The sequence below is a fragment of the Aythya ferina genome (genome assembly GCF_964211825.1).
Source record: "Aythya ferina genome assembly, chromosome: 17".
Classification (NCBI taxonomy): domain Eukaryota; kingdom Metazoa; phylum Chordata; class Aves; order Anseriformes; family Anatidae; genus Aythya; species Aythya ferina.
This window is the reverse complement of record NC_140316.1, coordinates 10,684,330-10,697,951: the sequence shown is the minus strand read 5'-3', so window position 1 is coordinate 10,697,951 and position 13,622 is coordinate 10,684,330. Positions and strand designations below refer to the sequence as shown.

The 13,622-nt window shown below is 42.4% G+C and overlaps 1 protein-coding gene across 7 annotated transcripts in view; it reads right to left on the bottom strand.

Annotated features, from left to right (window-relative positions):
* HORMAD2 (HORMA domain containing 2) overlaps positions 1–13,622 on the bottom strand; it is a 31,053-nt gene that overhangs the window by 10,955 nt on the left and 6,476 nt on the right. Inside the window, exons 1-10 of one of the 7 annotated variants that reach the window (XM_084539164.1) lie at positions 12,206–12,980; positions 11,176–11,264; positions 10,185–10,329; positions 8,743–8,806; positions 7,696–7,732; positions 6,338–6,358; positions 5,570–5,596; positions 4,128–4,195; positions 1,296–1,447; positions 447–700 (exon numbers count right to left, since the gene is read on the bottom strand). In XM_084539164.1, the coding sequence (XP_084395290.1) occupies positions 447–700; positions 1,296–1,447; positions 4,128–4,195; positions 5,570–5,596; positions 6,338–6,358; positions 7,696–7,732; positions 8,743–8,806; positions 10,185–10,329; positions 11,176–11,226 (819 nt within the window). In that variant the 5' untranslated portion in view covers positions 11,227–11,264; positions 12,206–12,980. Of the gene's footprint in view, positions 1–446; positions 701–1,295; positions 1,448–4,127; positions 4,196–5,569; positions 5,660–6,337; positions 6,359–7,683; positions 7,733–8,742; positions 8,807–10,184; positions 10,330–11,175; positions 11,265–11,661; positions 11,704–12,205; positions 12,981–13,622 lie in introns of those variants that run through there. The other 6 variants (XM_084539165.1, XM_084539169.1, XM_084539163.1 and 3 more) reach the window with 6 other exon arrangements.

Genomic DNA, 13,622 nt, shown 5'->3' with positions numbered 1-13,622 from the left:
CTAAACCCAGAGAAGGCCCCAGAGAAATTAGACACAGTGCCCAACTTTTAGATGGCTAGGGGTAGTGGAAGGAATCTCACCTAACGACATAGCGGAAAATGCCTTAGGCCTGAGAAACACCAAGTGGAAATGCCAAAGTCTGCAATTTTCCCCAGTTTGTGCATGTCTGTGTATAAGCGTGTAAGTGTGTGTGTGTGTGTTGTGTCTCTGTCTGTATAATCACCGCCCTCTTCTGGGAGAACATACTACACTCGGTAAGCCAATGGATACGCTCGAAGGAAGATCTCATTACGCCTATGGATTTTCCAGTCCAGCTGAATCCTCTGTAGTGCTGCTGCCCTACAAGCTTATTAAACTAGGATTCAGAGCACATGTTTCTTTTAAGGAGAATTTTGCTAAATAAACTCTGTTCCTCCAGTGAAAACTGAATAGAGTTATTTCTCTACCTTGGTGCTCCCCTCCTCTTCCTCTTCATCATAGTCTAACCCTTGATGGGAGATCTCAGTGGGGCCATTCTTCTGGATCAGGTTGCTTTCAACTCTCCCCATTCTTTTGTTTTCAGTCGTTACTTTCACTTTCATGGTGTGGAACCCAGTGGAGACTGACCCTACTTTCAGGTTGACGGGATCACCATCAAACAACAGGTCCGTAGGGCCGACTTCTTCCTTAAAGCCAGGCGGCTGGTAATCGCTGGGAGTCACTACAGAGGGAGGAAGAACCCACTGCTGACAGAGAAACCAAGTTCCATTTCTCTTTAATCTGCTCAATAAAAGACAAATATCTACCAGCCTCAAGAAACAATACCAGCTACTAAAAATACTCTGTGGTTTGTTTTGTTTTGTTTTATTTTGTTGAGGGAAGAAGGGAGAGAATTCAAAGGAAAAAAATGGACTGAGCAAATGTTATCCAGGGGCTCAAAGAAAGTAACTTTGGACTGCTGAGATACCATTAATGAGCTCAACTTTCTGGAGCAGAACCCGGCAAACATAGGATGCTGGTTCCTTAAAAAAAAAAAACAGTGAAGGAGAGGGTTGTCTCCATTTCACACTGCATGGCTATACTGCTTACATGGATGTTCAACCCCTTCTTACAAAGCATCTGCCATCCCAGTGTGTCAGAAGGCTTTACTTTTACACCATTTCTCACTGGTGCAAACTCTCTATCAGCTAATAGATCCTACTAGTTTACTACCATTTCACCTTTCTAAGCTGTATTAATTTTATGGGACTCATGATTATCACAGAAACTGATGGAAAGGGAAGTTGTCCCTACAGCATGTGTTGTTCTCTACCTACCTTCATTGTAATAGAAGAGTTTCATGGTCAGGGTAATGTCATTGGGAAGCGGGCCAAGGTTTTGCATTAACAGGTACAGCTTACGGATCAGCAGGCTGCTGGCTTGCTTAATGTCCTCGCTGCACACCCCATTCACAAAGTTCATTTTGTTGCTACAATGGAAAGAAGAATAACAGAGCTGTTTTCCTCGGTCATGAATATTCAAGATCTAATTACAAGTACAGTGCACCCACTGACTTGTCTCAAACCACCAGCAACAAAGCTACAATGCCTTTATGTAATTTCCAGATAAACAGGGAAGTGAAACAGACTCCAGGGATGGGGTGGCATCAGCAAAGCAACAGTTCTAAATGAAGAGGCATGGCATTTACATTTGAAAAGACTTTGTAGCTGGGGCAATGGACCCCATTATACAAATGTCATGACTCACTTGTTTGAACATGATTAAATTGGATCAAAGGACCATAAAACAAGTGCCTTTCACCTAAGCAATTTCAGGAATGAGAGGAATGAGGTGAGAATCCCATATAAAGCCGATTCATCACAGTGGCTATTTTCAAGTCCATTTTGCATTTTGAAGAGAAGTGAATTACATGTTTTCACTTCAATTCCATGTAAGAAAAAACAGCTCGGAAGCACATTTTTCAAAAGTGACTAAGGGGCATTCCTCTCACCTCCTTCACCCACCCAAATGTCAGCTGGCTAGTCTAAGCAAGCAGTCTAGACTGAGATAAACGTATAACAGAAGTGGGATGAATTTCCCTCTGGAGGAGTTTGTTTCTCTTGACTACTGAGGCAGATGAGATGAACGGCTGAGATCAGACAGTTGAAGGTGGACTGGATGAATCACTAAGTGACTAAGGAAGCTAAGCATCCCTAACTTTCACTGAAAAGAAGCTTTAAAGAAAGGAGCTCCTACATTACAAAATTATGTCCTTGTTAGACCACTGGCAGGTGGACAATACTGTAGGCTGGATGGAATCTAACAAATCATCACAAATTGCTTCAAAAGCAGTATGTAACCTAAGACAGCAGGGAGAATCCCAGGGCTGAATATGACTGATTAAATCACTGGAAGGCATAGCTTCATTAAGACTGACTTCCCCTTCCAGTTGAAACTTTTAGGCTCATCATGAAAACTGAGTGGCTGTTGAACAGCTTGTATTCCCAAGGGTATGTATGTTTGGTAGGCTTCCAGCTGCTAACAACAAAACTGATGCTGAGCACGCATCAAATGAAATCTTGCATGTTCTGAAATGTACCAGTGAGAGGGCAAATGCTGGCAACACCTAGGGTGGAATAACAAAAAGCCACAATTTTCCTTCTACGTCATCTTTACAAGTTTTGGGATTAGCAGAATAAAAATGGCAGGGAGTATGTATACAAAAAAAGGACACACCTTCCATAGGAATTAACAGGTCAAGTACTGTTCAAGTACAAGTTCAAAATAGGAATAACATTGTGGATTTGATGCAGGAACGTGCCAACAGGTAGAAGCTGATGAACTGAACCTCTCTGAGGGACGGGATCCATGGTGAGGAATTTGGTGAGGAACTCCTCCAAAAAATCAATACAAATAGGTCAGAGATCATCTAGGAGAAAGGTTCTCCTTACCACTCAGATACAAGGACACAGACATAAAGCATCCCTCACGGAATGATTAACTCCAGGTTTGCACATGACAATAAACCTTGCAGGTGTACAGAAGCAGTTTTATCAACTGAAGGAGCTGACAGCAAAGACGACAATACTCTGATCAATGCCAGCATGCCAGCTTACTAACAACTGCAGGTACATGCATGATCCCGCGGCAGCAGTGTCAGTCAGTGGGGGCACAGGCCACAGCTAAGGAATCTGGTGCCATGAATGTTCAAACAATGTGGTAAAGAGATTTCAAAGAAGCTGATATAAACAGAACAGCAAGATTACTTAGCCACTTCTTGGGCAGTACTATGGACACTAAGGAATGCTGAGTTCCATTTGGAGACTGACGTTATTTCTAGGAACAAATGACTGATCTGAGTAATTCTGACAAAAAAAAAAAATGTACTCAAGAACCATCTAATATCTTTCATATCCCAAAGCTCTCCTCTTTTCTTCACTGTAGTAAGGACAACCAACAGCAGCTTTGAGGTAGTATCAGAGGATACAGTCAACATGGCATTCCAGATTCAGATGTGGTTCAGATTTGCTCACTAGAAAATCATTTTGCCATGTATGACAAATGATTTGGATGTGTTTAGAGAAAGACTGGTGAACAGCACACTTTGGGAGTGTTATGGAGGAGCCTCGTGAGGAGCATAAAACACAGCAGAGCTCTCTCGCTACAAAGGCAGGTTTCAAGGCCCAAAAGTCCATCTTGTCCAATGGTAATTAGAGAGGAAAATCTAAAAACTGGCTAATTATTTTCCTTTGCTCTGGTTGTAGCCAATTGCCCTTGACAGTATTTAGTTTAAGTTGAACAGGACTATGCCCTACTAAACACAGTGCTGAAAAGACACAAAAAGCTGCTGCTGCTTCCTACTCAAAGATTTGCAGCATCAACACAGGCATGATCAGCGAAAGACCTCCCAGGTCACCCTCACAAGGCTGCTCAAGCAGAATATATGCATGCAAATGCCCAAGGAAAAAAATATTGGGTGTGGGATCTTCATAAAGGGGATCAAACCTGGGAAAGCTTCACTGGAAAGAACAATGCTCTCAACTCTGACGGTATTTACAGCTGCTTAGCGACTCAGACATGCTATAATCATAAAGGGCAGTTTCTTCTTATGGCTTCAGGAACACAGAGCTTTCATAATGTAATTCTGAGAAATAAAACCAAACCATTACCTGATGATGTCCATCTGGGGCGCCTCCTTTTTGTACTTGAATTTGAATTGATACAGTTCAGTCACTGTCTAGAGATTTACGAAGAGCATGAAAAGAAGAAACAGGTCTCTTTCAATAACAAGCGTAAAGATGTGTACTTCACTTAACAACTTTATGTCAGAACACAGCACTAATTTAGTGACATGATTACAGCTTTAACTCCATTATTGCTTGCATTGGCAAGTTTTCTTAAGAACCATAACTCACCTAGCACTGAAAGAATCACAAAAAGCTGCAAACTTCCTGCTTCCTCCTTCCACTTCCTTTGTGGGCCTGACTCCCCAGCCTAAACCTCTAATGAGGCACCAAGGCCAGCCAACTGCCACAATCTGCTGATGGCTTCCCTTACTAAAAGGAAAGATGTGAGGCTTCCCCAGTGATGCAATGCCACAAGGAAATCTGGCCCAGAGTTCTGTACACACGCAAGAAGGACCTGAAGGGCTGTTCCTACTACTAAATAGAAATGGTATCATAAAGGCAAAATTCAGAAATTGCTGAATTTCAGTGGTCTCAGAATTTTGTGTGAGAGAGAAAAAAAAATCTAGATGATTTTCCATTTAAGATTTGCTACAGTTTTAGATAAGAATATTAGGGAGAACAAACTACTTCAACACAAGAAAAAGCATGTACTGTCATCCAGTCCCATGCCTGTTGTTCACTTTTTTTCAAAGGCAGTAAGGTTGATTGGGAGGAGCTGAGTTGAGCTCTTAACTCTGAGCCTTCCTTACAAATCCCAGCCTTTAGCCTTGGTTAGGGCTAATCCTTGCTTCTTTCCCAGATGCTGTGGGACAATGCAGCAGAACTGTAATTAGGTAAGAGTGTTCTGCAGCCATTCCCTGCAACTACTCTGTGGAGACAGAACGGATGCAGAACCTCACTTACACATTGCACTCCCGAGCCTGTCACTGCAGGCTAGATGTAGACAAAATAGCAGACGTGGCAACGCACCAGAGAACACCGAAAGGATAAGCACACACAGTATGTAACACACACACCCCAGGTCTCGAGCAATTCATAACTTCTATCCTAAATCTCTCTGCATGAAAAACCAGCCCCCTTTTCAACACTGCTGTTAAAAAGATGATAATAGAATAAAAGAATGATTTTGAACTTCCCATTTCTTCCTTCTGGGAAGAAAAACAAAATCAGGAACATGCCCATTAGTTGCCTGTTAACATCCTTGCCTGAGGCCCTAGATGGGCCCACAGCCTAGTGCCCGGTAGGAGTGTTTGATCACAATCCAGCTCACTGAGCTGTCATTCTTGAGTGAAAGCAGAAGAAGAGAAACCAGGTCACCAGGCAGCTATGTCAGGGTAGAACGTAAGCCAAAAGTCCATTCTGAATAAAAATCTACTCACCCATGCCTTCAGTTGCCTCAAAGATTAATTAAGACTCTTTCTTACCTCCGGTTCCTTGGGATTGGTGTAAATCTGTTGTAAAAAAGCACAGTGAGCACATTCTCCCCTTGGATAAGATGAGCCAGTGAAAAGTGACTATAAACAATGATATTTTCAAATTACAGCAGAGATTGTACTATCTGTAACATGGGATCAGAGAAAGGAATGGCTGAGAAACAGCCTTCCTCTATCAGCAGTCAATACTTTCCACTTCAAAGACAGGTAGAAGACACTCATCTGTGTAACTGGGGAGGAATGAGGCTAATTCCCATTCCAACCCTCACAGGTAACTGTTGATGCCTGAGATGTAAATGCTCAAATTATGCACAGAATAGGTGCATAAAATAGCTATTGCTGCTTTACAAAAGACCAGGGCAAAAGACTCCCAGCATAGCTGCTAGTGTGTGGTTTCACTGGTATCAGAGTAATAAAGAGGACTCCTATGTAGAGGGAAATGGAGGAGACACAGCAGCTTCCTTCTTCCAAGGATGGAGGCAGGAGTTTGCTGGAAGCAACAATACGAAGCTCACAGAAGTGCTTCTTGGACTTTAAGGATTCTTGTCAGGCCTCAGAGTCAGAATTCTGACATACTGAGAAAATGTTCCCACGCAGCCTAGGAAGTTCATATTTACCATATTTAAGAAAGGTCGCTGCTCTATTAAAAACCACACATATTTTGACTTCCCCTTAAAAAAATGGTTTGACACAACCTTGACTCCAAATCTCTGTCAAGCACGGTAGAGGAAGAAAAATGCCTTGCATCCATTTACTTACTGCTAGGACAGCGATATGCAACTAAGGAGAGAGAAAAAAAGAGAAAACAGATCACAAAGTCATAATCTAACCTTAATGGGCGAGGAAAAAAAAAAAACACATTTCAAAATCGAACTGCCTACACAGAGCAAATATGTACATTCAACAAACTGAGTCAAAAATCGTTATATGGATTCTTCATAGCACTGCATCAGCAACACCTAGTGGCCAGTTTACTTGGTCTCACATGCAGTTTCCCAAAGAAAACATTTGCATGCTCAGACTTCCTCTTAGGAGTTCTTTCTAAACAAATCTTCAGAGGCTATGCCAACTTAAAACTCTTTCACAATAGCACCTATCCCTACTGAAGACTAGTATTTACTCTCTGGTAAGAAACTGACCAAAGGTATTTGATTTACGCTATCGCAAGAAACTGTACATGGGACTACTCTTGAAAACAATCTTAGAGCATCTGTTAAATATCTATTTTTCCCTAAATCTTTGCCCAATAACAACCAATTTATATCTCTTATAAATACCAGAGGACTAAATTCCTCCTAGAACTGTCAGCAAGCAATAAACTGAGTTCACAACATTTTGAACTACCATACACACAATGAGACTAATTTTTAAGAGCCCATCCGATCAGCAGCGCTGAAACTAACACCGCTTCATCTGATCTAGATGAGAGTCAGTTTGATGAACAGTGCTGACAGAGATGGTGACAATTGATGCTTTTTCCTGTACAGAGCATTTTTTGTGTCAGAATCAGCAAGGAATATGATTACTTACTAGCTGATTTTGTCCTGAAACCAGTTAAACACATTACCTGATGAATTACTCTACAAAAAAAAAGGAATCAAGTCTGAATCAAAGACAGAAAGATAAGATAGTTAGAGAAGATCAGAAGAAGGGAAAAGACTTGAGGAAAGAAACAAAGGAAAGCAGAAGCATGAAAGAACCTTCCTCAAGAAAACAGGCATGGAGATCAAGACCTGCAAGTTCGGACTGGCAGTGTCTCCATCCAGAGATTGGAGAATTCAAATGTAGAACACAGAACTAAGAGATAAACGTAGAACAAAGAACTAAGAACCCTTTCAGGCTGCAAATTATTTCACACACCATGTACAGGCAAGTCCAGGGAGCAGCAGCAGTCAATATTTGGGCTCTGGGAATAAACTCCCAAATCTCAGGGAGATACATTCTCATGTATGCTCATATATTCTCAGGCAGGGTCTTCTCCCTACCCCACAGCTGTGAATGTGTGTTGTGTGCACATAAAATCACTACAAAAATATAGAACAGGAATAGAAAGAGAGTTTTGTCCATACTTTATGAAAAAAATAGAAAAGTCCATTAAAAAACACGCAAGAACTTACATACTGCCTCTCCAAAGCATCAAAACAACCTTGAATCCTGCCGGGGAAAAATATTTTAGTACTAACCAGCAATGTTTATCACGTAATCTGTAAACGTACACTCATCAAATACAGTTTAAAGTGCGTATATTCTGGAATTAAAACAACACAGCTAGTAACATTTTGGTCTCGTAAAGTCCTTTCCAGGTCAATCATCAGAAAGGCCACATCATCCTCTGCATTTTTTCATTGTTTATATAATCTAGGGCCGGTCAGCCTAGAGCCCACTTCAGTCCTGACAGTGACAAGGACCTGAAGCCTGGCTCGAAGTGGCTCTCAGCTCAGTGCTGTTTTGGCTCCCCGAGACTGCGCTCCAGCAGCTCTTTTCCCAATGGCTGCATACAGAGTTTGGCTGAAACTTCGCTCTGAACACAGCCTGACATGTCTGGTCTTGTAAATTTTTGCTATCTGATGCATAGTTTACAGCTAAGGACTTTCTCAAAGCAGTAAATATTACTTGAGGTAGCAATGGTCCTTGAGTCTTTGCAGCTGCCTATCTCCTTAGCAAATCAAAGTCAGACTCTCTGCTTGCTGAGCACATGCTAATTCTGAAAGGCATCCTAAATAGCACAAAAGACAGCCATAAGGTACTTAGACACACAATATCCAGGGAGATAAAATATAGGACATACTTAAAAGAATCTACAAGAATCACTATAAAAGTGAAACTGGAAAATATTCAAACAAACAAACAAACAAAACCAGAATCAATCTTGTGATTTTCTTTACTCTCTCTGCCTACCTATACTGCCTGTGTGCTCTGGGGCCTGACCATGACCTCACTGAAGTTAACACTTCAAGAGACCTTGAACTCACATGATCTGCTAGCTAATTCTGTCTTGCTTACATACAGGGCCAAGCACACGCTGCAGCAGTGGGAGTTGCACTGGCATATCCAATCGCACTACTGGGCACAGTATTTTCAAACACAGGAAGAAGAAGAATGTGAGGGGCAGATGTCTTGCTATTCAGCACAATCTTGTCTTAGTTTCGCTGTTACTCACTTACCACTTGACTATCTGAAATGATCCCAGACAGCTTTTATCTTCTCGGAGAATTTTTAGACAGAGGTCTGCAAAACCAGATTTAGCACATAGTTACCATCCTTATCACAGCTATTGGGCAAACACTGAAACCAAAGCAGTCATCCTCCCTTTTTTGGATAAAACACTATCTGGAGGTCCTTCCTGAGCGGAAATGTTGGTTTTCCACTAAGTCCCAGGTGGGCTGACACAAGCTTATTGCTGCATTTTCAAATGTCAAAGATTTTCCTCAGATGATCTGGACTCTGCCAGACAAAAGTGCTAGTTATGGCTTAATTTCAAAAAACCTACAGCTTCCGTTGCCCACTCCCTCTCTTCTTCATTCCCATCTATTCTGGCATTTCCAAACAACACCTTCACATCTGCATTCACACTGCACCAACATCTGAATGAGATAAATGACTATACATAGAATAAACTGCTTCTGTTAAGCTTTTCCACACAGTTCCTTCTGCCACTTTTTTCAGGCATTACAAATGGCAAGAAGAACCCCATCCTGCAAATGAGGCGGTGAATTAATAACACCTTCGGAGTCAACCAAAGAGCACTTAAAGGCATAAACAGGCCAGATGTTAACATTTTTGATCAAAAAGGCATTTGAAAGGCCTGACATTTGATTAGAAAGACTAGTGGCTTTTCAGGGCTTGGTGATCAAAAGACAATTTGGGATTTCCTGTGCCCTCAACCGAGTCCACATGTGACCATGTTTCAGGGTAACTACCTGCCTAGGTAAAAGCATGGAGATGGATTGGAATACAAAGGAACACTTTAGACCTGCGAAACACATCTTGAATGAACAAAAAGAGGATGATGAATCAAAGCATCATGAATTCTTGTGATCCTATGACAAGTCTTACAGTAACGTCCTTCTTCCTTAAAGGTCTGACTGTAGTTAGTTTGCTAATTCTGACCAAACACATGTGGTTATGTGACCTAGTCAATTTTTAGAGAAAAAACAAAAACAAACAAACAAAAAAATATATATATATGTATATATGACAAAAAGAATTCTACTTTCTATCTCACAAAGAAAGCTGAAAATTTGAGCTCAAAAATCCACAGGGAAATAACACACATCAATCAGAGCTGATTTTTAAATACTTACTGATTCTTAAGTCAAGCTCCTGACTCTGGGGACTGGCAACACCAAGGAAAAATTATAAACCAAAACAGACATGAACAGGAAAGCTGTGTGTCGCTGTAAGCTGTAATAGCTCTACGTTGTCTTCTATACTCCATCTGATGCAGAAGCCTTGTCTGCATCAAGACAAGAGAAAGCATGCTAGCTGTATTCCTAATGAACTGAACTCATACATACACGAGCAGCTAGAAGCTAATCTGCAGAGTACATTATTGCTAAAATATAGCAAGTAAGAATAAGAATGCAGCACAAACTGGAAGTGTTACCATCTAAATAGCGAGTTCCATATGAACTCTCTGGAAACAGCCCTCTCAGGTATGTTATACAGGAGACAGAGATGGCCAGAAGTCTTTTCACCAGCACCACAGACTGCTGCTCAGTATCAATTTTGTTGGGGAACAACACTGATTCCTGAAAAAGAAGGGTAAAGTTAAAAGTAGAGCTATTTTATATTTAGAAATGACTCTCAACAGGTAGAAAGAAAGGGTAACTTAAAAAGGTAATTTTAACAGTTCCCTGGTCTTCATATCACACAGAGAGGGATTCATGCCAAACTAAGTGTGACTAAATATTTCAAGGAATGTTATCAATTGATCTGATTTACCCAGATGCAGACTGCATTGGTCATTACCCTCCTCTATCACAGCTGAACATTCCCACCCCCTCTACTGTACCAATGCAGACACTTAGCAGACAACCACCCCTTAAAAACAAAAGCGTATATAGTTTTCTGCCAGCTCTGCTCTACAGAATTAATACTGGAGTCAAGCAAGTGCCTGTGCTGGTGTGTTGTTTACTGCAGTACCAAAGTTCAGTGCCTGCCCCAGCTTTTTTTGAGATGTGACAGCAGACCAAGCCTGTCAACACTGTAGGCAGACCTACTTTTCAGAGCAATTTTAACACAGAGATGTAAACATGTCTAAGATTGGAGCTAATGTAAATACTAAGCACTGCATGACTTAAACATGAAAAATCCCAGTGGAAAGTATACTAGATTTAGTTCCTCTATTAGGTCATTGCGTTACTTCCTGCTAATAAAGTCCTGTACACACCTCATGAGCCTTTATTTATTTAGTCAAGTATGTCAAAACCCCATGCTGTATCTTCCTGGACTCATTAAATTGGAAATACCTGCTTTTTAATTAAACTGAACAACATAGCCAGCAGAAAGTGTTCCCAGCTCACAGGGTACAGATATGTCAGGCACTAAAACTGACAGGTAAAATTGCCAGCAGCATCACATTTCAAGGTTTTTACCTTAGAAGACTTCTTTTCTCTAGCGCGTAAAAGCTGACAAGTGGCCATCATGTATTTCAAAGACCTGTCTTCCACTTGCAATTGAAAACCTGAAAAAAAGCAGATGCGATACACCTGGAAAATACGCCATCGTTACAACTCCTCATCTTCCTTAAAGTAGGAACTAGATTCTTCAGCCAGATTCGAGTATAAAAACTAATTGCCAGCTAAAGCAAAACAAACCACAGATACACTATGGCACTGTCTGGAAGTCTGCAGAATGGAAAAACTCTCTACTCACTGGTAAATGATCAATAGTATTTGAAATTCAGGGCCATAAGTGTACTTGATGTCAGCTACTGCCCTTTTAAGTTGCATTTTTCATATTCCAAGCCACAATGTTAATTCCTACAACCATTAAAAAGTGTGAAGGGGGAATGTGAAAGAACTGGAATTCTGCCAATGGTAGCCAATATTTTAGCAAGGGTAAGCAGGAAACACACTAACATCAATCTTGGCCAGAATAAAGGAATGACTCTTCTGGGACACCTTGAGAAAAAAAAAAAAAAAAAAGAGAGAGAGAGAGAGAGAAGTCCACAATGTTTTAATGAAAGCACGTCTTGTTAAACAAACCTGGATTAAAGAGGAAAATCATTTTTTATTTTTTTTTATTTAACAAGAATGGAAAGCTGGTTGATAAAGAAAATAACGTGGACGTTACATGTTTGGCACTTCAGTGAGGTGCTTCATTTAGCACCAACTGACATCTTGATTAAAAACTTCCATTAGATGGAATTAGCACGGCACACATTAACCGGTTTGAAAAATGGCTCGCTGCAAGATCTCAATGTGTATTCGCTAATGGGGAGACGCTAATGAAGAACACCACGAAGAGGTCCCCAGTGGAGCGCTTCCTTGTCCACAGCCAGTCAGTATTTCTATTAACGATTAAAATAATAACATAAACATAGTGGATTGATTTAAATCGTGAACTAACACAGTGAGCAGAGGACTTTTATTGCAGCTGACTGAATCTTGTTCTGTGTTTTACCTTTTCAGCTCTTTTCCATGGAAGCCTCATTTCCATTTGCTGGCAGTCATTAGGACGTTGATTAGAACCTGTCACAGCTTTCGTGCTAAATTTAGCACTTCATTTAGTAATGAAGGCGGATTACTGCTATAAAAGCATATTTCAACAAATACACACCTGCGAAATTTTTAGTATTTACACGTTAAATATTTTAGGATTTTTTTTAAATCATGTTTGACTAAGCACTCTTCAAACAGGACTGGAATGCAATTAAAACAGACAAAGGCATTACTCCAACGTCAGGTTATTAGCTAAATAAAGCTGATTTAAGCGAGCCAGAGAGATAAGGAAGCATGTTTTCTACAACACGGTACATTCACAATCGATTTATACACAAAGGAAACATCATCTTGACTGCCTGTATCTGATCTGATTTCTTGGGTACGTGGTGCCCCTGAGGGCACCACAACCACGATCGCAACCCGGCCAAACCTGACTTTTTTTTTTTTTTTTTTCCCCGGAATATGTGAGGAAAAAAGGCTTCCAGAGCCCCAGCACTCTGCGGGCCGAGGAGCTGAGGAGAGGGAATAGACCTAGACCAGGACCAGGCACTGAGGCGCCGGGCCAGGGCCGCCATGGCGCAGAGCCATCTTGAGACACGGCGGCCCCCTCGCTGCACCGGGCCGGGCCGGGCCAGTACCTGCACGGCTCAGCCCCGCTCCTTCAGCCCGGGGGCTGCGGGCTCCGCCTGCCGGCCCGGCTCGGCTCGGCTCGGCTCGGCTCCGGGCGGTGCCGCGGGGCCCCCGGGCCTGCGCGGCGCTGGGGGCGGGCGGAGGGCGGGGGCTCGGCGGCGCCGTGGCAGGCCCGGCTGAGGGGAGAAGCGGGGCTGGGTCCGTAAACGGGTTCGTGGGGCGTCCCGGCGGGGAAGGGGGGTTGCATGGTCTCGGTGTGAGGGATTGGGAGTGTGGAGGAGGCTGCCAGGGTAGCGGGGCTGATGGCAAAGGTGCCTGCTGGCAGCCTGTGGGCAGCTTTTCTCTTCATAGAATCCTAGAATGAATGTTGGAAAAGAGTTCCGAGATCATCTAATCCAACCATCCCCCTACCACCAATATCACCCATCAAACCATGTCGCTAAGCACCACGTCCAACCTTTCCTTGAACACCCCCAGGGACGGTGACTCCACCACCTCCCTGGGCAACCCATTCCAATGTCTAACTAACTTCCTTCCCCCAGGGCCCACTGAGTGATTTAATGCCACATCCCGACACTGCAAGGTGCCCTTCGGTAGCATGACTGAGGGAAGAAATAGCAGCACAGTCATTGCAGGGCATTAGGTTTGGCTCAAGCACGACTGGAGGCCAGCACGAGGTGCTCATGGTGCTGTCCAAGCAGGTGTTGCCAGCAGCCGTGCCTTCCCCACTGAAGCAGAAGCAGCAT